The sequence below is a fragment of the Sphaerodactylus townsendi genome, linkage group LG06, assembly GCF_021028975.2.
Source record: "Sphaerodactylus townsendi isolate TG3544 linkage group LG06, MPM_Stown_v2.3, whole genome shotgun sequence".
Lineage (NCBI taxonomy): Eukaryota > Metazoa > Chordata > Lepidosauria > Squamata > Sphaerodactylidae > Sphaerodactylus > Sphaerodactylus townsendi.
In genome coordinates this window covers 96,027,465-96,054,148 of record NC_059430.1, presented here as the reverse complement: position 1 = coordinate 96,054,148, position 26,684 = coordinate 96,027,465, and the positions used below count along the sequence as shown (strand labels likewise).

At 48.9% G+C, this 26,684-nt stretch overlaps 1 protein-coding gene across 8 annotated transcripts in view; it reads right to left on the bottom strand.

Moving 5' to 3' along the window:
• The window catches only part of TFAP2E (transcription factor AP-2 epsilon), a 78,707-nt gene extending 52,904 nt beyond the window's left edge, over positions 1-25,803 (bottom strand). The window contains exons 1-5 of one of the 8 annotated variants that reach the window (XM_048500569.1): positions 25,267-25,803; positions 19,779-19,887; positions 17,672-17,829; positions 15,429-15,920; positions 12,450-12,501 (exon numbers count right to left, since the gene is read on the bottom strand). In XM_048500569.1, the coding sequence (XP_048356526.1) occupies positions 12,450-12,501; positions 15,429-15,920; positions 17,672-17,743 (616 nt within the window). In that variant the 5' untranslated portion in view covers positions 17,744-17,829; positions 19,779-19,887; positions 25,267-25,803. Of the gene's footprint in view, positions 1-12,449; positions 12,502-15,428; positions 15,921-16,785; positions 17,215-17,671; positions 17,834-18,111; positions 18,364-19,778; positions 20,403-25,266 lie in introns of those variants that run through there. The other 7 variants (XM_048500572.1, XM_048500570.1, XM_048500568.1 and 4 more) reach the window with 7 other exon arrangements.
• Between the last annotated feature and the right edge of the window lie 881 nt (positions 25,804-26,684).

Sequence of the window (26,684 nt, the reverse complement as noted above, 5' to 3'; positions counted from 1 at the left end):
GCCTCAGTCTTCCCATCTGCAACAGAGGGCAATACAAATACCACCCTGAGTTACAGGACTGTGATAAGGATAACTGTGATAACTAAACAGATTGCTGAGTAGCCAATAGCAGCAGGCTGTGTTGACCCCACTGAGGCCAAGTGAAAGCAACCAAAATGAATAAGCAAATTCGTTTTCTGCACAAATTGTCCAACAGTCATCAAAAAAACTTCCCCACTCCCCCTAATCAAAAATGATTGGAGGAAACAAATGGAATGTTTAGACTGCTCTTATTCAAGATACAGATTTGAAAGGAAAGTACACTTCACCCATTAGAAAATTCTTATGAAGAGGGTACTGTCTTCTGCCGTACAAACTTCTTCTTGGAGATCCTGCTCTTGATGCCTCTTCTTTTTTGGCCAGTGGCAAACCTCTGAGACAGGCTTGTCTCTATGGTGGCATGAAAGAGAGTTTATAAGGCTATGCATGTGGAAGGGGGACAATGTGTTTGTTTTTTCTTCCTCTCACATCATACAAGAATTTATGGGTTCAAGCTGCAGGACTGCAGTCTAAGCTCCATTCACAACCTGAGTTCAATCCTAAGGGGTGTTGGTTTCCGGTAGCCAGCTCAACCTTGACTCGGTCTTCCATCCTTCCAAGGTCAATAAAATGAGTACCCAGCTTGCTGGGGGTGAAATGTAGATGACTGGGGAAGGCAATGGCAAACTACCCCATAAATACAGTTTACCTAGTAAACGTCGTACTGTGATGTCACCCGTGGATTAATAATGACCTAGTGCTTACACCTTTACCTTTAATGAAGCGGATGAACAGTCAATTCAAGAGAGACAAAATAAAGAACTCCTTTACTCCAAGAGTCAATAACTTGGAAAACTTGATGACGCCAGATATAGTGCTGGCTTCTACTTTGGATGGCTTTAATGGGGGATTAGGCAAATTCATGGAAAGCGGGCCTCTCAACAACGATGGCTGAATGAGTGCACCCTGTTCTGAGGCGGTAACCCTATGAATATGAGGGAGACATAACAAGGGGAGGCCTTGGACTCTATGTCCAACTTCTGGTGGCATTTGGTTGGCAATTGTTTGGAACAGGAATTTGGTTGAGCCACATCCCACTTAGAGAATAGCCTCCTCAAAGACATTAATGTGTGAATTATATTTTGCCTTACATTCTGGGTGAATAACATTTTATTCCCTCAGTCTTTTGATGCTAGTTTGGATTTTAATGCTTCTAGTTCTGATGAGCACTCTTGTATACATAGTTTATTAAGAGCATCATCCTAAGAAGAGTTAGACTAGTGGTTCTCAACCTTCCTAATGCCGTGACCCTTTAATACAGTTCCTCATGTTGTGGTGACCCCCAACCCTAACATTTATCCATTTTACAGATGGAGAACACTGATGCAGAGAGTCTTAGGCGACCTCTGTGAAAGGATCGTTCGACCCCCAAAGGGGTCCCAACCCCTAGGTTGAGAACCACCGAGTTAGACAATTCTAAACCCACCAATTTCAATAGACTTGTAAGAACTGAAGTCTCCTATACAACTGTGAGAGTTTTTAGGGTGGTTTTTAGGATGCTGTTTTTTCCTAAGGCTTTTCCCTAAGCATCAATGTGAAATAAACTGTTTCCAAATGATAAGGAATAATACTAAACATGAACCTCGTATGTGCACTGTCACATAAGTGATTCTTATATATATACACACACACATACATACACATATATATATACACACATACACACACACACATATATATACACACACACACATACACATATATATACACATATATATACACACACACACATACACACACACACACACACACACACACACACACATACATACATATATGGCTTTTTGAAAACTATGTGAACATATGGTATACATGCATTGAGAAGCCACAGCCATTGAGAAGCGGAGCTTTTCTCTGAATGTACACACAGTGTGGGGTGGTAGCACTTTCATGTTCATGAGGGGGTTCAGTCTGTTAAGTGGATTTCATGTTGCTTTCTATACGTGTAAGATTTTATTATTATTAAAACAATTATTTTTACATTAGATTATTAAATAGATCAAAATGCTACTTATTTAAAAAGTGTGTGCAGCTTTTCGGTCTAATATACAACAAACAGTCTCTAATGTGATGTAAATAAACTGTCCCTTTTGTTCATTTCAGCAGTTTCTAGGACTTTGAATCCTTAAATGCTGGAGCAGATATCACTTTGGGGCATAGGTGCCAAACTCGCAGCCCTCCAGATGTTATGGACTACAGTTCCCATCATCCCCTGCCAGCATGATGCTGGCAGGGGATAGTGGGAACTGTAGTCCATACATCTGGAGGGCCGCAAGTTTGACACCTATGCTTTGGGGTATTTAAGAGAGCCAGTATGATTTACTGATTCCAGTGTCAGCCTGAGATCTGGAAGACCCAGGTTCAAATCTGTCCTCTGCCATAAAAGCTTGCTTGGGCCAGTCGAACATTCTCAGCTTAACCTACCACACACATTTTCCTTCAAAGGATTGCACAACCCTGCAGAGCACGGTCATAGTGTGACCTCCGGATTATACCAGACAAAATAATGTATTTATTCATCTGTTTTAAGATTATTATAACCCTGCCCTTCTGTTCGAAAACAGGGTGGCTTAAATATTTTAACACATGCATAAAACATTAAGACAGTATTGAACACAGCTAGAAAGGAGACAACAACACGATCCATTGTGGGTTTAGGGTGCTCCCATGTTTAGCAACTGTATGGTAAAGGCCAGGTTTAGGGGCCTCATCTTAGAGAACCAGGATACAGCATTCATTCAAACCATGTGTCAAAACATGGGTGAAAGCAAGTGGATACATGCTGGAACACAGTACTGGGAACAAAATGGCCAAAGATGGTACCTCCCCCCTTCTGCTTTGAGCCCCCTGCAAGAGACAGTACTATTAAGGAGTTTAAGTTACTTCTCACTCCTCAAATCAAAGCGATTTAAACTGCTACAAATTCAATAAAAAACCAAGTATCCTAAATTGGGAGGCAGTGAAAGCATTCCTTTTCTGGGGCATAATTTGGTGCAGGGATGTGTATATGGGTTTATGTAGCCCTGAAAGAGGGTGTTTGGGGAGAGGCAGCATTCTCTTCTCCATATCTTCCAAAATTCCCTCTTCTACGTGCCTTTTAAAGATATAGGAGGCCTGTTGCTGCTGTGTCTGGGCTCCTCAACATTACTCTCAAGGGGGAGAGGATCAGCATATACAATCAGCCATATTAACCACATAAAATTTCCCCTGGAAGCTAGAATAGGAACTCCCCTACATGTAAAACTCCAACTATGAAGAACATAGAAAGCAAGCATGTTAAGGTAAGTGCAAACTCCTGACAACTTTCTGTGTCCTTTGGCAATAATGACAGTGGTGTCTCCCATGTGAGGACAAAATTTTGTGGTTTCCCTGTTGCTGGTTTAGCTGCAGATAAATTGCTGCAACAGAAGGGTTTTCACATGGCAGGTTTCCCTGGTCAAGTCCTCTCCCCTGGACCACCAGGACTTTAGCGATAAAAAAAAAAATCAGCACTAGAAAAATCATTATATTGATATGTCATTAAAACAATAGGTGTAGCAGGCTCTCTGATTTTCTAGTTTTCTTTGTTTTGTTTTTTTAAGTAAAGCTCTATCCCCTTTGGTTGTATAGGTATATCTTTTTTCTTATATTTCTACAACCAAGGGGGCCGGAAACATACTTTTAAAAATGAAAGCTGAGAATGCAAAGAGCCTGCTACACATATTGTTACAATGGTGTACCGAACTAACAATTTCCTAGTTCACATTTTTTTTCAGTTTCCAGGGACAGAATTAGAAAAATTAGGGGTGGGGGGAAGACTGCCAGGACACCAGGAAGAAATTTGAATTTTATCACTCACATAGCATCCATTCAGGCTTTATGATGATTGTTCCTAAAACAAGCAGGTTTGAGAAAGATCAGAAAAAAAGCAGAGGGAACCCTTGGAGGTGCACAAAAGTCCTGTGATGCTATGGGGAAGGGGGGGGGGGGCATTGAAGCTTTTCAAAGGCAATAAATGTGGAACAGTAACCCATGTATCCGTAATTTTGGCTTGGTTAATTCTCAGAGTCTAATAGTAAGAACACATAGGCTTTCTCCAAGTGAGAATGTCAGCTAGGGTAGCTAGCCTAACCCCAGTTGACTAGAAACCCTAATGTAGTACTGATCCGTTGTCCTTTTCCTCTGTTCCCTTACCCTAGAATTATTGTCTTTTCCTCTTCAAAGTGCTGAAAGTCGGGCCCATCTTTATTGATGGTGTGTGCTTCTGACAAAAAACAGATGTAAGTCAAATAATGAACTCACTAGTATCATAGTTGTCTCTAGATAAAGTCACATTAACTCCTGGGTTTTAAAAAAAGCTGGGTTTTTTTTAATTCTGGGGAAAGGCTTGGAAGATTCCTGAAATGGACAGAGAGCCATGAAACAGTATTTCTCTGCTGTTTATGGCTACAGTCCCAGAGACAATTGTATGTTAGCCATAACTAATTCTGTTAGGAAGGGAACTTCTGGCAAAGTTAAAATTCATTCAAACAAATTCAGCAATTCTGCCAGGGATATGGTGAATTATACCCGCCTGCCCAAAGAGAATTTGGCCATGTAGTTTGAATGTGATCCAAGAACTTTGCAATTATTTTTAGATTTGTCTGTACTGAAGCATCAGGAAGGAAACTTTTCAACCTTTTGACTATTTGGAAATGCTATCTGTCTAGAGAAGAAAAATCAATATGAATGTTATATTTGTTAGGTGATTTTACTACATAAGGTCAGAAAAGTCCAACAAAGCTGAACATTTTGGCAGAGTTTTGCTTGGCAAAGGGAATCACTAACTTTGTAACAACGGAAGCACTTTTCACTTCTTCTTTTCAAATGGAGTTACAATCAGAGGTAAAGCGTTCATATTCTTATGTTTGATGGACCTCAAATGGCCCAATTAATGTTTTTGGTCCATTGTCCTCAATAAAAATCAAATCTACATTTTGAGCAGCCATCAGTCCTTTGACAGAGCAACTTGAGCTAACAAGTATCATACCATCTAGTGGCAAGGAGTCCCCCAGATTCATTGCAAGCTGTATTCATGTGTGACAGTTCTTTTGCTTGAACTTAAACCGACCACTCACCCGTTCCAACAGATAGATGTGCTTGCATGTTCAGATGCAATTCCTTTACACCTCTGCCATCTCTAAAACCATTCTGGACCTTATCAACCCTCACTTTGCCATCTTTACTGCCCTTAGGATTTAAGTCTTTCTTCTTAAAGAAGATAATTGCACAGACATAGACATCTTAAGTCTATTGCTCTTTTGTCGCTTTCTTTTCTGGACGTGCTCAGGACTGAAACCTGCAGTGCCTAGTTATGTTTTCTGAATTCCCTTTTATTTACTTCACTTATCCTTCCCATTTCTCCCCAATGGGGATCCAAAGCAGCTTACATTCCTTTCCTTCCTTTCTTCTATTTTATTCTCACAGCAACCCTGCGAGCTAGAACCTGATTGAGAGGGACACTGGCCCAAGGTTTTAAATTTGAACCTGGGTCTCCCATGTGCAAGTTTGATTCTGTGACTGCTACACCATTTTAGCCCATTGAAAGTTGGCATAACTACATTTGTGTTGGCCTGGGGAAGGGGGCTTTATGTGGAACCTATTTAGGAAAGTTATCCACCTCAGACATCTCTGATGTTAAAAACAGCCCCTTGGGCCCTTATGAATTTGATTCCCGTAGAACAGGATGTGGAAGGAAGTACCATTCACTTTCGTTATCCAAATGGAATTCACATTGCAAAGTCCAGAGGGATCGAAAAAGGAAAGCCATTCTTGTGATCACATGTCAAACTGCCTGCATCTAAGTTAGGTAAGGCTATTGCAGGTTCCCAGAAATTGGGGGGGGGGGCACTCTGTTTTTTATTTATTTATTACTAACGATAGGTACCATGGTAGCAATAAATGTCCCCTCCCCCAGCAAAGTTTCATAATATGGCAAGCTGACATGACCAACTTTACTGCCCACATGCAAGTTATTTTTAAAGCATGGCATAAACATAGATAAATATTGCATATGCCTATATTTGAAAAAAAAATTCTGTGTGCGATTTTGCTAACATAGCCCCCCACCCAATATATGCACACACACGGCCAATGTTTTCCTTTCCAAGATCTGCCTACCAACAGCTGAATAAAAAGCTGCTAAATGTGAACTTCTTGTGGTTAACCACTTGTGGGTGTTTCGCTTTTATCCGTGCAGACCAGTTGCAATTAATATTTCACCTGTGATGGGATTTTCAGTTAAAGAATTAACTACAATACTAATAAAAGGCCCCAAAGAAAATGAAAGCTTGGCCTGTCTGGAAGTGTTTTTCCTTCAACACGTTCCCACACATCCAATTTTTCCTGCCCTCTCACCCAGAGGGAAAGTGGAAATATTTTATATTACAACCAATTGGAACAGTGTGTTTCTTTTTTTTTACTTGAATTTTCCCCCTTTCCTTTTTAAGGGTAACACATCTATTTATTTGAACATTATGTTGTTTACAAAATGTAGCCTTGTGTGGAAGGAAGAGGAGAATGAAAGGGGAAACTGCAACCCCCTCTTAACAGTCCAGCTGCAAACCTAAAGAGTAACTGCTACTGAATTCAGTGGGATTTACTTCAGAGTATACACTTCCCCAATAGGATCTGTTTAGTTGACTAATGGGGAAGAGGGATTTTTTTTGGCAACTGTTCTTTAAAAAAAAGTACTAGAACAAAAACATAAACAGTAGTTAACTTGGCTAAATAGATTCTTGTTTAATTGCGGTGGCTGAGTTTACCTTTGACAGGGATTGGGTGAGTTCTGAGATAAAGATGGAAATCCTGAGTCCAGAAAACGTGAAGCCCTGCTGCCCGAACCAGTTACTCACGAGCAGGTCCTACTGAGCTCAATCGAGGTAAGTCCTGCGACAGAATCACAGCCAGGCGATCCTGCGGCAGCCTCGAATTCAAAAAAACAAGTCCTATGATTTTCAGTGGGATTTACTTTCCAGTAAGCCTTTTAGGTCAGTCGATGGGATCAAGCACGGAACTCCAAAGAACTTATTCCCGAGGAATACACAGGGAGAAACTTTGTCTTCAAACTGATAGAAGTTTTCCCTTAACATGCAAATCCACTGACTCTGGATTGGGGCCAGATCCTTTGATGGGGCAGGGAAAATTTTGTATAAGTAATACTTTGTTTGCTATAATTTGACGTGGGGGAAAGATTGAGCCGGGCGCCTTTTGGAATAAACCCACTTGCATCCAGGGGAGCTTCGTTCGGAGCAAGCGGGCTTCGTCCATCCTTGCCTGCCTGTTCTGTCCTGATCAGCCGCAACCCGGCCCCTCAAAAAGAGGGGTGAAGAAAAAGGCCCCCTAGTTTCGCGTTCCATCTCCATCGGCTTGCCCCCCAAGGATTTCCTTCTGCAGGAGAGACTCCGTAGCAATCCGCAAAGCGCGGAAGATCCGCCGTTGGCCAACATCCGGGACCGTTCTGCTTGCATGAAAATTCGGCTGGTCAATTTCACCCCTGTGCTCAAATCCCTTCCGCGATAATTGTTCCATTTTCTCTGGTTAGCAACTCCTTCCCTCCCCGCACATAACCACTCTGCAAACCTCAGCCCAGCAGAGACTAGGACCGAGCGATTCCCCATTCATTCAGCAGGAAGCCCTGCTGAAATCCCGCAGATTCCCTAGCCTGTCAAGGCACAAACCGAAGGAGAGGTCGATTTCACTATCTCTCTCTCTCCCCCCCCCCCCTTCTTTCTGTTGGACGAGCTTGTTTGGCTGCGATCAGATATTCTCCAAATCAAGCCCCTTGTGCGCACCGGCACAGATAATCCGCACTTTCCTTCTTGCCAAATGTTTTATTATAGAAAAAGGCGTGCCATTGGGGTGGCAAATGGGACAGCCATCTGCAAAGGGAGGGCGAACAGCCAAGGGTGCCTCCAAAACTGTGCTTTCCCCCACCACCCCCTTCCCCTTCACATTTGCTAGTTTAAAAAAAGTTAAAATGGCCTTCCCCGCTTTTCTTTCCTGAGAAGCAATGCTGCTTTTAAAAACTCTCACCAAGCCTCGCCTTAGATGGAAAAAGCAAAGCAAGGTCTGCTGTAAGCATCCAGGCATTTTGTTATTGCCGCTAAATGTTGCAGTGTTGCAAGGCTTACTTTCAAGTAGACATGCAAGAAATGATTCTATCTATCGCTTTGGTAAAGAAGTGCTTTTTAACAGCAGGAGATTTTGTTTTTCATTTTTAACAAAAAAAATAACTTTTTAATTTGTTGATATTCCTGGCTCAGATGTGGAGCTGTTAGAAAAACAGGGTCCCGTCCCCTCATACTTGGAGGGCCAGAAATGTATGAAGTCAACTTTAATTACTTTGTAAGACCATCTTTCCCAGTGCCAGAGAAGCCCTGGGGCTGCCAATGGAGAATCGCTTCTCTGATTTGTGGGCACCTTTGGCTGGTTTTGTTTTGTTGCAGAATCTTGCTCAGGCTGGGGCGAGAGAAAAGAGAATGTGCCCCTTTCTGCCCTAGTTAGCCCTTGGATGGGAGAGGAACTCCAGGGTTGCTGGGCAGAGGCAAGCAATGGCAAAACCACCTCCGCTCATCTTTTGCCTTGAAAATCTGATGGTTTTGGGTGCAAGCTGATGACACACACTATGTATTATAGCAAAGTAGGGGCTTTGAATCCAAACCAGCCAAGGACCCACAATCCAAAAAAAAAAAAAACCAATCGCTTTGTCTGAGCCCACAGAATGAACTCTGCAGAGAGCTTGCACTGTAAACAAGGCGAAACTTCCAAAAGAGCAATATACCTTTGAGCGCATGCAAAGAGTTTTTATCCTTCACATTTAAAAAAAAATTATCACGGGGCCCTTCCACCCCAAACGCAGAATGGTACAGTTGGTATCACCCACCTTCATTTTCTTCGGCCACAAACCAGTGAGGTAGGTTCAGTTGAAAAAAAGAGGGACAGGGGCAAGCTCTAATCCAATGCAAAGGCCTTTCTTCCACCAGCTCCCACATAACCAAACAAAAAGGCTTTCACAGTAAAACTTGCTTGAGGACCCAGCAAGTGTTAGAGAGTCTGAGTTGGCTACTCTAGTGAATTAACATGATGCTATCCATAAAGTGGAACAGAGAGATCAGCAGGAACTGGGAGGGTTCTTAGCCCAGATATTTTAGCTGGAGCACTTGCCTTGTGGTTCTTATCATGGGATCAATCACTCCTCTGAGAAAATAGCACAATTTCTTTCTCTTTTACACACCCATACACACACACAAAAATTGAAGAAGGCTGGCTTTGAGCCTGGCTTTCAAAAGCCAAGTTAAACTTGGTTTGGAAAAAAACAAATTAACTCATCTCTTCCCGGGGTTTGGGCCCCACTCCTCTGGATGGTAATACATTCCTGAGAAAGTCCAAACACAGCCAGACTCTCTTCCACGGCCACTCTTTACTGAAAATGGTTGAGTGCTTGACCAGGTGCTCTTTCTACCATTCCAAATTGAACATTAGTTGGTTTTGCCATCCCCTCTTGTAATGGCAAGAAACTAAAAAAAACTAAAAAAAACACCCAGAACTCTCATCTAGTTAATTAACTTGGATTGATTAACCTACCTTTTTAAATTAATAACGTTTGTAACATTATGTGAAGACTTATTGTGGGTGAGTTCTCTCACATTTGAAATTCAAATGCTACGCTGATACTGGGTAAATAAACATGGTTCATTTCCTGTACGCTTTCAGATATGCAGACAAATTACACAAGATGCTCAGGAGTTATCCTCACCCAAGTATAGGTGTCACTCATGAAGGGATCGCACATGCTTTGCAGCACCGCCCTCTTAAGAAGAGGGGCTTCTTAATGGCAGAATTCCTGCTTTGCCCACAATAAGTCCCAGGTTCAGTCCACAGCATCTCCAGGTGAAAGGTGGGAAGGGATGTGAAAGGCTTCTACCTGAGATTTTGGAGTTCTGCTGCCACTGTGAATAGCCAATGCTAGCAATGATGGACCAAGGATTTGATTCTGTATGTGTTCCCCCTCCCCTGTAAATTGGACAATATAGGAAGCAGACAGATTGGATCCAGCCAGCTACTCCTGCTTGTCTTTAAAAGGAATGCCACAAAACTAAGACTAAGCATCTGTAAATATCATTTCCTGCCCAGTGCTATCCTTTATAGCAAAAATAGATTGTAAACATCATGGGGCAGGAACCTGATTTCCTGTACCCTGCAAAGTGCTGTGCTCATGGATGCCAATATTCATCATACCATGATGCTTGCCTCCACCCACAGGAGCCAGCCTGCTTAATGAGTTCCTGATCTGAAGTCCACCTCTGAGTGTCCTGACTTGCAAAGGAAGGCATATCGCTACCAGGGGCAGGGTCTTCTCTGCAGTGGCATGCAAATTGTGGAACAGCCAATCTGCTCAGTGCCTAAGCTTTTATATACATATACATAAAATGACCTCTTATTAGTCCCACCTAGGGATCTCAGAATAGCAGCAAACAGTAGCATGGTCTTCTAGTCATCCCTTTCTGGCCCGAGACAGTTGCTTTTTAAAAGTGACAGAGTTTTATCTTAGTTTAGAATACTTTGAGAACTGGAAACTTCAGTTGGGTGCGATCTGCATTTCAATTTTTACTTTTTGTGTTTTCACCGTAATTTTTGTTTTCAGTTTACTATATCAACGTCACACTGTTTACTTTGTTCCAGAGCCACCTTGATAGCCTTCTGAAATATGGCTATCATTTTTTAAAACCCAAAAAATTAGCATTGTTCAAAGGGAGGCAACACATGCCTGTCCTGTCGTTCCAAAGAAGTTGGTGAAACACAACTGCCACTGATATTATTAATGAATGAGATCAAGTTGCACAAAACATCATCCTAATCCCGTCTTCTTGCCAACCTCGGGGGATTTGTGATGTTACACTCACGGGGGTTTTCATAGATTTCTCTAGGTTGTGGCATATTTTTATCTAGCCAATTCAAGTTTGCTTTTTAACAGAGTGCAGGGAACTGTTAACATGTCTCTCTCTTCTTCAAACTGTCACGCACTCCCCACCACCATTCCAAGTAACTGAACAGCCTAAAAACAGCATACTTTTCCATGCATTGATAGCTTCTTTGCTAGACTTTTTGACATTCCAGTTTCTATCACATGGGAGGCTGAACTGGGTTGCTGCACTTTTCTATGGGATGGGAGCAGGGAGAATATAGGTGAAAAACATTCTACCGGTCCTTTTGAGACATGCGCCCGCCCATGGAAGCTGGGATTCGTAGGGAGATTTCCCCTCCAGGGGAAAAAAACATTCAGATTTTGGGATTGTGTGTGTTCATTCATGGACAATTTTACAACCTGGCTCTATACACGTTTCTGATTTATAGACCTCAGTCCCGTGTTAAATGTTTAGCTTCCCTGAGAATCCCAGCTCCTGTGTCATCTGCACATGTCACCTATCAAATTTAAAACTTTGAAAAAGGTTTTACCAGTGAATGGGCGGCAAACGAAAGTACACTCCCTGCCCAAAGGTCTTGTAAATAAGCTGCGCTTTCATCGCTCAAAAAAACCCCAAACCAGTTCAGATTTGCAGTTAGCTCCACAGACTAGAGAAACAGTTTGCACAGACGAAATAGAGAATTGTTTGGGGGCATGTTAATCTTCAACACAGAGCACAGAAACATTCAGAGAGAAAGCTAGGACAGTTTTGTGCAGAGTCACAGGGGAAGGTTGACTGCCTTCCCCCCACCTCCCTCCCCCCATACTGGAACTGGGACATATTGAGAGAGCATAGTGGTGGGTACATTAAAGAGAAAACAGCCAACAACAGCCAAAAATGCCTCGAGGGAGAAAACACACAAACCCAAAGCTTATCACCACAAAGCCCTTATCTCCCATACAACAGAGGGGTAAATCTCAGGTTCTGGTCCTCTCTGCAGCCAAAAATGAAGCATTGGCGCTCTCTGACCAAGAGGGCCAAAGCTGGTGATTATTTGCCTCACTGGAAATATTGGGGGGGGGGGGGACATGCTAGAACTTCACATGCAATACATTGTGCTTCTTATATTTTTCTTACCAACACTCCTCCACCCACCCACCCAATTGCTCACATTGTTCATTTTTAATATTTAGAAGGCATCTGTGGAGGCATCTGATTTAGCAGGCAAAGCTCCCTGCGGAACTACTTCTCATAAGGAAAGGAGCAGTGTGGGCTTTCTTTAAAAAGCCTTCACGGAAAGCATTGATTGAATCAAGACCAGCATGAGCTTAGGAGCGAGGAAAGGAGAAATGAAAAGGAGGTCATGGGGACGACTTGGAAGCATCAGACCTGTTACATCAAGTATATAAAACCGCCTCCACAGTCAAATGAGAACAGCTCGCTTACCTTTCTTGATCACAGACTGGTCCAAGAGATTCATGCCTGTTTCATCCACAGCCTTCAGGGGAGACAAAACAAAAAGCAGGCAAAGAGAAGTTTGACTCAAGGATTAACTTCTACCTGGGAAGTGTTTTACCTCCTCAGAAATAGCTCAACATATGTTTTATTGTGCTATAATTAAAAATAAAAACAAAACTGGATGAGAGGGAGGTTTTTCGTCCTTTGAAATGGATCTGCACCCAAATTTGAGACTTACACCCAATGATACCCAATGATATATTTTTTAAAGCATTGCCTTAAGTGTCCTGTTTCCCAAACAGGGTAAAAAGGGGATTCTCTAATTCTCTTTTAAAAGGAGAGGGGCCCGGTTTGTGTCTTTGTAGAGGAAGAATGGGACTAGCACTTTTAATTCACATTTCATGGATGTGAACATTATACTGTTTTATGGGGAATGGAAAATCTCAAGAAAAATCCCAATTTGTTTTTTATAAAGTCATACTGAAGAGCTTTTGCATTGTGTAACTAAACGTCAAAACAGTTTTAAGCCCCAACTACTGAATAAAGAGTGGCTTAAATAGTCAAACTTCTTGAGACATTTGGCCACGATTCAGTGCTCATTGACATGAGAGTAAACTCTACTGATCAAGTTGCAGAAGAGGCAACCATTTTGGTCTATTGCAGCAGGGGGGAAAATGGTAAACTTAAAGACCAATGATTGTGACCCCCCCTTTCAAAAAAACCCTTTTCCAATCTGTTGAAGGGGGTTTTAGTCTAGGAAAACGAGACAAAACAAAGCGATTGTTTTGTTTCCAACCAACAAAGCAGGGCTTACTTCTGAATAAACCTGTACCAGCACTAATTTGGACAGAACCCAACTTATTCCTGTGTTTAGAGGAAAGCAGAATTTTTAAACATTAATTTTTCTAGTTTTCTCACATACCCTAAAGCATTTTCAGAGCTGAAACTTGGCTGAATTTTGAAAAGGAGCCTGTCAGCATAATTCTTGGCAATTAGGGGTTCGTTTTTGCATTTTTAAAGCACGAGTTTTGATTTTATACATACATACACACTCATATTGGGACAACTAGTATTGTAAAAAAAATTGTAACAGGCAACTTTCCCAGCTCTCCAGAAACCTAACAAGCAGCGCCATTGCAAAGAAAATCGATTCAAAATGGCTTTTAAGAGCTTGGAAGCAGCAGCTGCTGCCCTTAGAATAGTGGACCTTCGGAAAAGCAAAATTCAGAGTCTGATTGTTGAAATGTTTGTGAAAATGGAAACAAAATCTGAGGGATAAATTACTGGATAATTCAGAGAAAACTATTTAGGTTTTTGTTCACAAGTTATAGGTTAAAAAAATATCAAGTCTCAAATAATGTCAACAGAAGTCAAAATAAAATGTCAAAATAAGTCTCAACAAATATCAAACGCTGGACCAGGACCTGCACCGTTCCAGTCATATTTACTCAAAAGTAACCCCTACTGAGTCCAATCAGACTTTCCCCCCAAGGGAATACAACACTGCCCACCCCTCAAACAGAACGGATGAGATCATCTCAGCGAAAGCTCGTTTTCAAATCCTGTCCCATTTCAAAAAAGCCACGTCCTTCCAAAGTTCTTCAACTTTGCCCGGATCGTGTCCTTTGCTAGGTGAAGCTCATCGCCCCAGTTCCCGGAACGGGGGGAAAATCCCCAGAAAAATCTGTGGGGCTCTAATTCACGATCCGGATTGGGGGGGGGGGAGACTGGAATGATTCCCCCGCCCCTTCTCCAAGAAGCCCCGCCAGCCTCCCCTCGCGCACCGTCTGGTTTCTCCTTGCACCGTTTTGGGCCGGTTCTGCTCCTGGCGTGAAACCGGATCGGGGCCCTGCCGGTTACCGCCCGCCCCCCTCGTCTCCCTTGCGAAGTTACCCAGAAGGGTTTCTGAAAGGGAGACCGGTTTGAAACTGGGAAACGGGAGGTTTCCTCCGCCAGACTCCCGAAGCCCGAGAAAAGGAGCCAGCCCGGCCAGACTCCGAATTGGACCGCTCTCTCCCTCCCCGCCCCGCAATATTTGATCGGGCGAACGTTTCCAATCTAATTTTCCACGACGTCAGGAAAAAAAAATCGCGTCTGATCAGCGGGGAACGAGGCAGGCAAGAAACATGTTAGATTGTGTATATATCCAGCCCGCTCCTCTTGGGGAAAGGCAACGACAGGAGGTCCGTTTTCTCCTGCGGGAAAGAGCCCAACAGGGATGCGAATCCCGTGCAGAATTACGCCCGGGGAAGCGGGCTAACGTCGACGGCCCCGACTCCGCAAAGCACGGAGCCTGCTCGGGATCTCTGGGGGGAAAAGAGGACGGCCATCCGCCCCATTGTGGGGAAGACGAGCTGTTCTCATCGTGCAAGCGGGAGAAACGGCTCGTCTCCCCCACAATCAGGCCAGAAGCTCGGATGACTCCGGGCGACTTTTTCCCCCAGACGACTCCCGAAGGGCTCGTGCTGTGCCCTCTTCCCCGCCCCAGGTTGCCGACCCGACGCCCAAGAAGGCGCAGACCGCTCGGGGGCGGTTCCTGTCGGGCGCTGTTCTTCGTCTGCTTTGCCCTCTCCCATGGGCCTGATCCTGCTGCCCGGCAAAAAAAGAGTCTCCAGGAGTTCCGTGAGGCTTCCTTCCTAGCCGACCATCCTGTGCAGGGAAGGGAAGGGAAGGCTCACGCAGAGCCTGCCGCTCCAAGAGTCGGCTGGGATCCCCCTCCGTGGATCCCGGGAGCCTCCTCCGGGAAGGCGACAGGCCAGATTGGTCTCGGGAGACAAGCTCATCCCCCACCCATACACACACACACACACACGCCGGTTGCTATGGCGAAGCCCCTGGAGAACCATCCCGCCCCGTCTGCCTGCCTGCCTGCCTGCCTGCCTGCGGCCCCGACGGCTCTCCGAATCGCGCCGCTCCGAGGATGCTCCAGTCCGCCGCTGCCCCCCGCCGGAGAGGCGCGCCTCTTACCTGGATGTCGTCGAGGCTGGGGTGGCCCAGGGCGTGGAGGCCGAGCGGGCCGTCGCTCAAGGCGTGCGCGCCGTCGCTGAGGCCGTGGAGCAGGCGCGGCACGCCCGGGTAGTCCCTGCCGCGCGGGTCGAGGCCGAGGGCGGCGCGGTGCGTCTGCGAGAGGAGGCCGGCGGCGGCGGCGGCGGCGGCGGCAGCGGCGGCTTCTTCGTGGCGGGCCCGCTGCGAGGGCCAGGCGGCCTGCTGGTGCTGGTGCTGCTGCAGGGGGCTGATGGCGCCGTAGGGGTCGGCCAGGTGCGGGTAGGCGGCCTCCTGGCTCTGCGGGTAGGACAGCGGCGGCTGCGGGTAGGGCGGCGGGAAGTAGGGCGGCTGGAAGTCCGAGGCCGGCGTGTGGCACAGCGGCGGCGCCGACGAGTAGGCGGCCGCCTGGTTCAGCGACGAGAGCTGCGAGAGGCGGCCCCCCGCCGAGCTGCCGTTCAGCCCCTCCGAGCGCTCCTGCACCGGCCCGAGACAAGAGGGAGGCAAAGAGAGAGGCCCGTCGGGGGCGCAGGTCAGCCAGGCACGCCCGGGAAACCCCCCGCCCCGCTTGCACCCCCGAACCCCCGGCCGGCCTGCTGCAGCTCCGGCTGGTCGCTGCCTTCTTCGAGGGAAAGCCCAGAAGCATGCACAGAGGGGCGCCCCTTTGCTGCAAACGTGCCCCGTCTTCGGGACCCCTCTCCGGGTGGGCGGGCGGGCGACTAATGGCCCCCCTAGCTACTTGTGGTGCTGCTGGGAGGCCGCGGGGTGCCTTTGTTGGGCGCCCAGACCGGGTCGCGGTGCGTCCCTGCCGGGACCCGGTCGGGACGCCTAGCGAAGGCACCACGCGGGCTGCCAGCAAGTCCGGGCAGCCCGTTGACCCTGTTGGCTGCGAGTACCCCCCCCCCCGGAAAGGGGACCCTTTTCTTTTACCCCTCGCCGGCTTTTGTCCCGTCCTGCAAAAGAACCCCCAACCAGAAGACCTCCCCGTATACGGCAGGCACAACAGCCAGAGAGATAGCCGCGCACCGCTCGCGTCTCCTCCTGCCTGTCTCTCCCGCTCTCTCACCCCCCCCTCCCCGGCAAGCGGCTCTTTGCTTCCACCGCCCCCCCCCCCCCCCCTTCCCCCAATTCTCCAAAGGCGAACTTAACCCATCCGCCAGGGACGTGCCGGAGCCCTGACATCTGGCCAACATTAAAGGGTGAAATCTCCCTTCGTTTGGAGAGGTTGGGTTGCTTCAATTAACTCGCGCCAGGGAGAAGCCCCAGAGGGCGGGCGGGCGGGCGGGCGGAGCACCCCCCCCCCCTCGACGCGCCAGCCCCGGCCCCGGCCAGCCCCACTTACCATGGCCGAATACGTGTGCACTAACATCTGGGCGGCGGCAGAAAGAGCCAGTCTTCGGAACAGGGGCCCGGCCCCGGGGGGCGGGGGGGGGGCGAGGGGAACGAGGAGAGCGACGCCAAAAGCCCCCACCCCCCAAACAGGGCTCCGCTAAGCTGTGCCGGCGATCCGCGCTTCCATGGGGGCTCCGTCCAGTCCCCGCCCGAGAGGCCTCCTGGGGGGAAGGGAGGGGCGCGCTGGTTGCAGCTCCGAAGGCGACGCTCCCCCTTCCAAACCTGCGCCCGGCTCCTGCGCCTCCTCACTCCCTTTGAGCCCGGTGCAACTCCATGGACGACAGTTATAGAGGCGGGGGCGCGCCTGCCCGAGCGGGGGCGCGCCTTAAAGAGACAGGGCGCCGGGCGCTTGCCTGAGTGCTCTCGTCTCGCCCCAGCCTAGGTTGTCTCTGCTTGATGGGGGAGGCTGGGACGTCGATGCTTCGAAGCCACCCTAACCCGCCCCCGTCCGCCCTCTTCACCCCCCCCCCCAGCTTTAGGTTGAAAGCAGGCAGCTGCGGAGAAGCAGGGCTCGAAGTGGATTTCCTCCCGAGGAAACCCACAGGGGGTTGGCCGGTGTGGCTGCTATCCTTGGCGCCCTGAGGCCCCCTCGGCACATGCAGAATAATGCACTTTCAACCCACTTAGCAGCTGTGTGGAACAGCAAGATCCACTTGAAAACAATTATGGAAGTGGATTGAAAGTGCATTATTCTGCATGTGCGGAAGGGGCCTGAGCGAGGCGCAAAAGCCACTGAGCACGGAGAGGGCTGGGATGGATCTGAGGACTATTCTGCACGGGCCAGCCACCAGGCTGCAGGCTGGGGAGTGGATCCCATTGCACGCCGCGGTATTTACCCCAGAGGAATCCTTCTTCGGCTCTGGCAGCAGTTTCCCCGTTTGGATTCCCAGCCACCAGGTTGAAGCCATCTGCTTGACCTTCCTCCAAGAACCGCAGTGGGATGGGTGACCAACAATCCCGAATCGTTCGTGGGGTGGGCGCCTGAGTTCGAGATCTCCTAAGGATGGATAATACCAGCAGTTGTGCCGTAGGCGGAGGGTTGGATTAGGAGCGGCGAAGTCCACACACACACACACACACACACACACACACACACACACACACACACACACACACACACACACACACACACACACACACACACACACACACACACACACACACACACACACACACACACACACACACACACACACACACACACACACACACGGTCCGCCTAACCTACCTCACGAAATTGTTGTGAAGATAAAATGGAGGCTGGCCGCTTTAGGTCCCCGTGGGGAAGGAAGGTGAGGTGTAAATGAAGTAAAGTAAATAAAGGAATCATATTTTAAACCCCCCAGTAGAAAAACTCCCTGCCTTTTTTGTTGATAAACGTGCCATGTGCAAGACTGGTGGACTTTCCTGGGAGTCAGACCTACTGAATGAAATGAGATTTATTTCAGAGCAGATTTGTTTAGGATTGACACGGGAATTAGGAGCCGCGTGGTGTAGTGCTTGCACTGCCACTCACACGGTCAGGAGTCCGAGCCCCCTGTGGGTCAGATATCCTGGCAGCTGGCTCATGGTCAACTCAGCCATCCACCCATTTCTTGGTCGGTAAATGAGTACCTAGCTCATAGCTAGGGGGTAAAGAATAGCTGGGGAAAGTAATGGCAAACTACCCCACAAAAGCAGCTTGCCTATGAAGTCACTGCTCGCAGTGGTACCCCAGGGTCTGACACGACTGAAGGGGAAACTGTACCTTTAACACGGGAATCTCCTTTTCCCTTGGTTACCTAATCGCCTAAATATCTGAATGCAGAAATGTGTTGTCCCCCTTGGTACAGCGGGGGGGGGGGGAGTTTCATTTCTGGCCCTGTTTAATTGGACAACAACAGAAACCCCCCCCCTTCTTTTACTCCACGTGGAAGTTTGCAGTGGGCAAGTCATAACTTTTGATATTTTCACGAGGGCGGAGGGGACAGGGAGAGGGAGAGGGGAGGGTTGGAAGGGGGGGTGAATGTGAGCCCCACTGATCTGTTCTGCCCCGGGCGAGTGAGCATCCCTGGGAATCGGCGCTCGGAGGAGGGGAAACAGGGGCGGTTTCTGCTCCAGGGCTCTCCGGAGTGGGTTGAGCGACGAATCCAAGCGTTGGGAGTGGAGGCAGTTTCTCGCCACGCTCTCTGGTTAAATTTTTGTACGCCTATCAAGGTGCTGATTTCCCCACACATACACACACACACACACATTCTTTGTGCAGTATGCAAAAAAGGCCGCCCCCGCCCCCCCCCCCCGCAGGCATCGACAGCAAATCGCTGGTTCGCCACTCCAGAGCCCGTGGAAACTGACAACCCGGAGAGACTTCGGGGCTGTCGAAATTGACACATCTTCACCCTTCCTTTGGAGAAAACTCGCCGCTTTATTTCTTTATTGAGATTTATAGCCCGCCCTACGCTACACGGAGGGGCCCAGAGCGGCTAACAGAACGAGAAGCAACAGCAAAACACCAGTGAAAACCACTAAACGGACAGGCGCTTATATGAGACAATCATACAAAAACAAACCATACCCTCCTCTACCCTAGAAACGTAGGAAATGCTTTCTACTCCCCTCTCCATCCACCGCAAAAAAGATACGAGGAAATCAGCCCCCAGATCTCTGTTTTTGAGTGTTCAAATGGACATGTATATATATACTCTCTTCCCTCACTCCCTATTTATTCATATTAGAGAGAGAATAGTATACTATTGTATAGATTTGCTTCCAGGTTGCACCCTTTGTATTTGGGGTTAGCTCCATTGATTTTCATAGGGGTTCTTCCCAAGCCTATGCCCAACAGAAAAGATTCACTGAACTTGGAGCAAACAGACGTTAAAACGAAGTCACTGGGACGCATGGGCCGGCCTGCTGACCTTTATTTCAAAGACTGGCGGACCAGAAAATTTCAGGGGGTCTTACTTCAAAGAAGAAACATTCCACGGCCCGATATTTTGTATTTAATCCTTGTTATATTGTCTTCCTTTATTCTTGCAATCCTAGGAACCTTCTCGCTCGTTTCCCTCTCTCCCTGTAGGAAAATAATTTGAATATCATTTTCCCCCCTCACATTTCCAGCCAGCTGGGGGAGAGAAGGGCGGGGAGAAGGGCAATTCACCCCAAAGGCAGATCTGGGAAGAGATTTTGATTGGGCGGAGTTAAGTTTGGCGTCCTGAGCTGAACGCTGCAATCCTAAACGGAGGAAAGCGGCTCAATGTATTGTCGAAGGCTTTCACGGCCGGACTCAACTGGTTGTGGTGGGCTTTCCGGGCTGCGTGACCTTGGTCTGGTGGATCTTGTTCCTAACGTTTCGCCTGCATCTGTGGCCGGCATCTTCAAGGGTGTATCACAGAGAGAAGTGTGTGATACACAGTGCCCTTATATAACCTATTTCACAGTTTATTAAAATGTCCCCATGCTGTTGATTTTATTGAATTACTCTGTAATCCACCTTGAGTCCAAACGAGATTGGCAGACTATAAACAATGTAAATAAATAAACACCCAGTTAGTTTATCCACACACAGTTAGTTTATACACAGTTAGTTTACACACACACACACACACTTCTGTCTGTGATACACCTCTGAAGATGCCAGCCACAGATGCAGGCGAAACGTTAGGAAAAAAGATCTACCAGACCGCGGCCACACAGCCCGGAAAGCCCACAACAACCAGGACCGTGGTTCTGTTCTGTTTGGGATGTGAATCTCTCCCGTTGCAGTCAGGAGGACCGGAGGACCAGATGCTCCGGTACAACTTTACGCGCAGCCAGACAATCGCTAATACTGAGGCAAGCAAAGAGTTCTCCATGACAGTTGCCCAAAGCGGCTGGTCTTGCAAGAACCGGGGCGGGGAGGGGGGCTGCTGCCGGGTTGAAATGCGGAGCAGGACATGTCTTCACCAGCCGCCGCTTTATTGCCCCACAAACCCCGAAGCCAGCGGGGCTGGTAGAACCAGATCCGGTGGGACCAGATCTGCAGGTCGCCTCCGGGGGTCGGAGCCCAGAGCTGGAGCAAGGTCATCGACTGGGGGAAGGGATAGAAGGATGGGGAGTCCAGATGCGCCCCCCCCCTTGCCTCGCAGGTGCAGTAATTGGTGGATTCGGTTTAAAATCCGGAACCAATCCGGAACCAAGCCTGATCAAGCCTGCGCGAAGGGAAAAGGCTCTGGAGTCACGGTTACAAATCACGTGAAAATGACCTAAACCCAACAGAGTCTCAGAAATTAAGGCTGGCAAAGGCGACTCCGCGAGTTGGGCGCACACAACGGCCCCTTCCGCACATGCAGAATAATGCACTTTCAATCCACGTTCAATGCACTTTGCAGCTCGATTTTACTGTGAGGACTAGCAAAATCCACTTGCAAACAATTGTGAAAGTGGATTGAAAGTGCAGTATTCTGCATGTGCGGAAGGGGACGAGGTGTTTGTAATGTGTTAACCACTGGCCCCCTAGGCCGTTATAAGAAGACCCTTTTCACATGCACAGGAAGGTATCACCCAGAGCTAGGTGGCACCTTGCAGATGTTTCCAGCGGACGCTTTGGTGAGTCTGGGCTCCTCACTTCATCAGATGCAAGACAGGCACCCAGAGACAGGCGGACTGATCATTCACGAAGGACGACCTGTAAAGCATGGCTAGATAACGCTCCCCCACTGAAGACCCCGGGTGCGGCTCTTTGCACAAATATGTAGGAGTGATTCGTCCCTGTTGTCTGTCCTCGGCTCCAGAGATTCAGAGCTTGTCCTGGGCACCAAATCTCCTGGCGGGAGGTCAACTGCACAGGAAAAGGGGATCCGTCCGTTCTCCTGTTTCTGAGCACGTCCCCCCCCCCCGCTGGACTCCACGCCCATTACTTCTGTCCATGGGCAAAATCTGGAACCCCAATTCCGCCCTCGCCACTGGGACAAGCAGAAGAGGAGCGAGGCGTTCTGCACGACCTTTCCATGAACAGCCGAGCGCCTGGAAGGCCGTTGCGACACTTTCTTGGAAAGTTCAAAGGTGGGAAATTCGAGGCGTTTTGACTTTTTAATAAATTTGCAAAGCAAACAATTACGTCGAAAAACGTCTGAAGCGGAAACAGCAAATAAAAGCTCTGCGGAAGGCAAGTCGGGGAGAGTGATCGCGTTTTAGGACCCCGCGGGGGATGCGTTTGAATCCTCGGCCCGCCAGAGAGGGAGGCAGGCAGGCAGCTGCAGCGACGGGGCAGACGGGAAAAGCAAGGCCAGCAAACGTGGTGTGTGTGTGCGGGGGACTCTCCCCCCTTCTGGCTCCCGGCCCGGTCCTTTCTCTTCGTCCCTGACCGTCGGAAAACTCAGGGCCCGATCCAGCCAAAGCGCACGGAGCCCATCCGGGAAAGAGTTAGGCCGGGATCCTAAGAGCATTTCCCTAGGAGTCAGGTTCCACTGCCGTAGTAAGTCTGGAGGAGGCACCAAACCCTCCCTTTAAATTCGGTGATGCTAAAGATCTGCACGCTTTTTTGGAAGTAAACCCTACTGAAATCAGGGGGATTTTCTTTCCTCCTCCTCTTCCTCCTTTATAAAAGCTATCTAAAATCGGGATGCATTAAAGGAAAAACAGACTAGGCAATCGCGGTCGCCAACCTGGGCACCCGCAGCAGGATCGGGGAGGCGGCCACCATTTCCCGCCCCCCCCCAGCTGCCCCCTCCCTGCCTTGCAGGGGGAACCCTCCTTCTGGCCCTCTCCCGGGCTGCCCCCAAACGTGGCCGTCGGTCACTGGGGGGGGGGCGGCTTTTGCAGCTCCCCCGGCCTCGCCATCAATCACGGCCAGGCCCCGGGGCAAGGGGGCGCGTGGCGACGGGGCTGGCAGCAGCTGGGGCCTTGGGGGAGCGGGGGGGGAGGAGGAGGGAGGGAGGGGCAGGTGCCTGGCGAGCCGGGGGTGGGGGGAGACACTGGTCCTCCAGATACTGGCAGAAGGAGAGGGCGCCTCTCCACTTGCGAAGACTCTTCTATGTTCATGCGTTATATCACAGACCTGGAGAGATGTATGTATGTATATCAGCAAACACACATATATACGCAAGTATATATTCTGCGCGCTGCCTCCCTTTCCCCTTGGCTGAGTTCACCCTGGTCGTTTTCGCCACTGCCTCAAGGGAGGGAGCCTCAAGAAAAGCGTTTGGCCTTGGCCCGGTTCGGCCTTCATTCTGAACCAAGTCGCACTCCCAAGCACGTTTGCTCCAAGGACAGGGGAGTTTCGTCTGCCTAAACATGGCTTGGAGGGGCCTGTAAATCCCCCAGAGGCGAGGGGGGCGGGGGAGAGAGAGAGAGAGAGAGAGAGAGTTTTCAGCAGCCCCTTCTCTGCACTCTGGAAGGAAGGCAAGCCCCATTGAATCCTCTGGAGCAGGGTTCTGGGTAGACCTGCTCTCTTATTCACCTGGGAGCCAGTCTTATTGAACTTAGAGTGGGGCTTCATCTGGATTAAAAAAAATGGGCTCCGACAATGCAAGGGAAAGGATGTTGTTGTTGTTACTACTTCTGCTGCTGCTGCTACACATCCTGATTTTCAACTATGAAATCTTCAAAACAACTTACACCGTTTTAGAAAAAAACTATGAAGTATAAGTTTACTGTTATTGTGGTGGTTCTATATTGACGGGCCCTGTCAGTGCAACGTCAAGGTGAACCACCTGCAGCTGGTCTCCGGGCTTTCTTACATTTACAGCGTTAGAATGTGTTATTTTATCATCCCAGCGGCTTTCTGGGCTTAGGAGGGGATTTTCGATTTTACTCTATTTCATTAACTAGTTTATAACACGCTTTTCCGGACGGCTGATTTATCAAAGGAAAAGATGCGGCCATCAAGGACCCCACCTTTAAAAAAAAGGTTTTGGGGGTTGTTAGGACTTGAGCCCTTCGCCCTCGAAGCCGCCTGGCCCAGAGTCCGGAGAGGTGCAGAGAAACCGGTGGGCAAAGGCGGAAGCAAACCAATTCGGCTTGGAAAATCCCTGTGGGCTGGGTCAAGAGGAACCGGATTCTCCTGCCACTTTTGCAGGAGAAAGTCGGTGTGCGGAAAGAGGCCTCCAGAAGATCAGACTACCTCCCACACATACCAGGGGCCCTTCCGCACATGCAGAATAATGCACTTTCAATGCACTTTGCAGCAGGATTTTACTGTGCAGAAGAGCAAAATCCACTTTCAAACAATTGTGGAAGTGGATTGAAACTGCATTATTCTGCATGTGCAGAAGGGACAGTTTGTCCCTCGTTGACTTTGATGGGACTCCTCTGGAGCAAAGGAAACGATCGGGATCAAATTAAGGCTCCCTGATAGCGGGAGGGCGGGAGGTTTGCTAGAAGAGGCTCCCATGGAACCCCCGGCGATGCGGCATTGGAAAAAGTGCTTCGCTTTGGGCTGGATGGTGAATTGCCATAGGGGAAGGGAAGGGAAGGGAAAGGAAAGGAAAGGAAGGGAAAGGGAGGGAGGGAGGGAGGGAGGGAGGGAGGGAGAGATGCACAGAGCGCAAGCGTTCGCAATCGGGATCTTGTTAGTTCTTAAAACAGCCCTGTGAGGTAGGCCAGTCTATATGATCGTCGTCTTGTCGGTGAGAGGCTGAGGACGCTGAAGGAGGTCACCTAGAGACTTTGATGGCCGAGGTCAGATCTGAACCGAAAGTTTCTCAGCCAGGACACCAGTTTTCCTGCTATTTGTTACTAATAACTGATTAAATATCATTAATAATATTTAATAATAATAATTTACGAACTCAAGTTCCAACACTCCAGCCGAAGTCGATTTGGCCCTGGATTCAATAGCCATGTATTTCAGAAAAAAAATACGATTAGGATGGAGGCGACTGAGGCGACCTGATAGGGGCAGAAATTCTGTGCTAGCCTGTGGGTAAGAGACTTTCTCCAGGGTAAACAGGCCAGGAAAATCAGGCTGCTGCGAGCCCAAGCCCTCTTGCAGCCCAATCCTAAACCTTCCCGAGGGGGAAGGGAATCCCCCTTGCATTCAGATTTACTCCCAAGTATTTGCGCCTTTAGAGAATCACCCCCACCCTCCCGCAGAAGAGCAGGGGGTCTCTGGTTTCCCCACATCCCGGCGTGGAAGGGATTGGGCGGCCTTTTAAGGAAGCTCGCGGCCCCGATCCGGGGCACGTTTACTCGGGAGTAAGCCCCCCTCCCCTGGGACTTCCTCGCAAAGAAGCACAGCGCAGGACTGGAATTCAGCGCCCGCTGCGTACACGTGCCTGGGGTCCGGCCCAGACGTCAGGCACTCCTAGCTAGCTCGTCAGGAAGTCCACACGTGCCCGGCAGCAAAGCCCGCGTAAAGTCCGAGGGGATCCTGGCCTCTTTACTCGGAAGGAAGCCCCGGTGCTTTGGGGAGGGGTCCTCTACTCGCGAGTAAGCAGGCCCGGGGGTGTGTGACCCTCCCCAGCTGCCTTACCTGCAGACGGCCCCGCTGCTCCTGGAGGTGGGCCAGCTTCCAAGGCATCCCGCCGGGGTCCGTCCGTGCAGCCGGGGCTGGTTTCCCTCGGCTCTTCTGCCAGCGCCGCGGGACCGACGACTACGCGGAGGAGGGACCCCCGGCAGCGGCAGCCGCAGATCCTGCGCGCCCAGGAGGAGGAGGAGGCGGCGGCGGCGGCGGCGTGGAGCCCGGAGGGAGCCGCAGCTGCTCTGGCATCCCGGAGTCTCGCCGAAGCCCTCCTGCCTGGATGCGGCTGCGGGGCTTTGGGGCGACCCCCCGCCCCCCCGCCAGGCAAGCTTTGGTCGAGTTTTCCGACGGGGCTGCCGAGACAGGAGAGAGTCGATCTCTGCTCGGGATCCGACACCCCCTCCCCTTCTTTCGATTCTGCTCAGAAACAAAACCCTGGTTGAGAAGGGGCTGGAAGGGCACGGTTAGCCGGAGCCCTCTGGGGTTGTGTTTGGGCGGGGTGCAGTTGGGCAAAGCTCGGTGGGTCTGGGGAGGGGCTCCCTAAGGAAACTCCGGAGGCCAGGAAAGTTGAGCGGAGGATTTGGGGGGAGTGGGGGACAGCTAGACGGAAGCTCCACCCAACCACCGGTTATCCCCACCCTCTAAGTCTAGAGCGGTGCCGGTTGGGTGTGGGGATATGGAAAAGAGCTATACTCTCTTAGTATGCCCAGAGGCACTGGAAGGGTAGGTGTGGCGTCAAGAACAAGTCTTGCCTGCCTTGGAGACCAACATTTTTCTGGAGGCATCTAAATATCTATTCTGATGTAACTATCTGCACATATAGCTCTGGTCAGATTACAGTCCTTAGGGTTGTTTTTTTTTTGGGGGGGGGGGATCCACCATCCATCCTCTTCACAGCTAGATCAACCAACAGGTGCTCCGTCCTTCTGGAGTCATAACTGCTCTTCAGGATCACAGCAAGAATATATCAGTGCTACATCTCACCTGACGTATTGTGTAATAACAACATTAATAACAATTCATTAAATTACTGTAATTGGCTCGTAACCATTAGGACCAGAATTGTTCTATATAGCATGCCTTTCTGGTGCTTTCTAACAGAGTTATCGTTTAGTGTTTCCTTGGTTTCCTTTAGAAGTATGAATATGTTCTGTATGTTATAATTATAATGATTATCATTATTAATAGTAATACTCAGCTGTACAAATCCACACAAGCAAATGTGATGACATGTTATTTTCAAATGTGCTGTGACAATTATAGGGTCATGTGACAGGAAGGGGGCAGCATCAGTGTTGTGACCTAACCACCATGTCCATGTGCCAGTGGTTTTCAACCTTTCCAGACCCAGAATCCAATCCAGCATTGAACCCTCTGGCTCACAAGCCCTTGATAGGAAGTCATGTGTGATCAGCATCATGGAGGGAGAG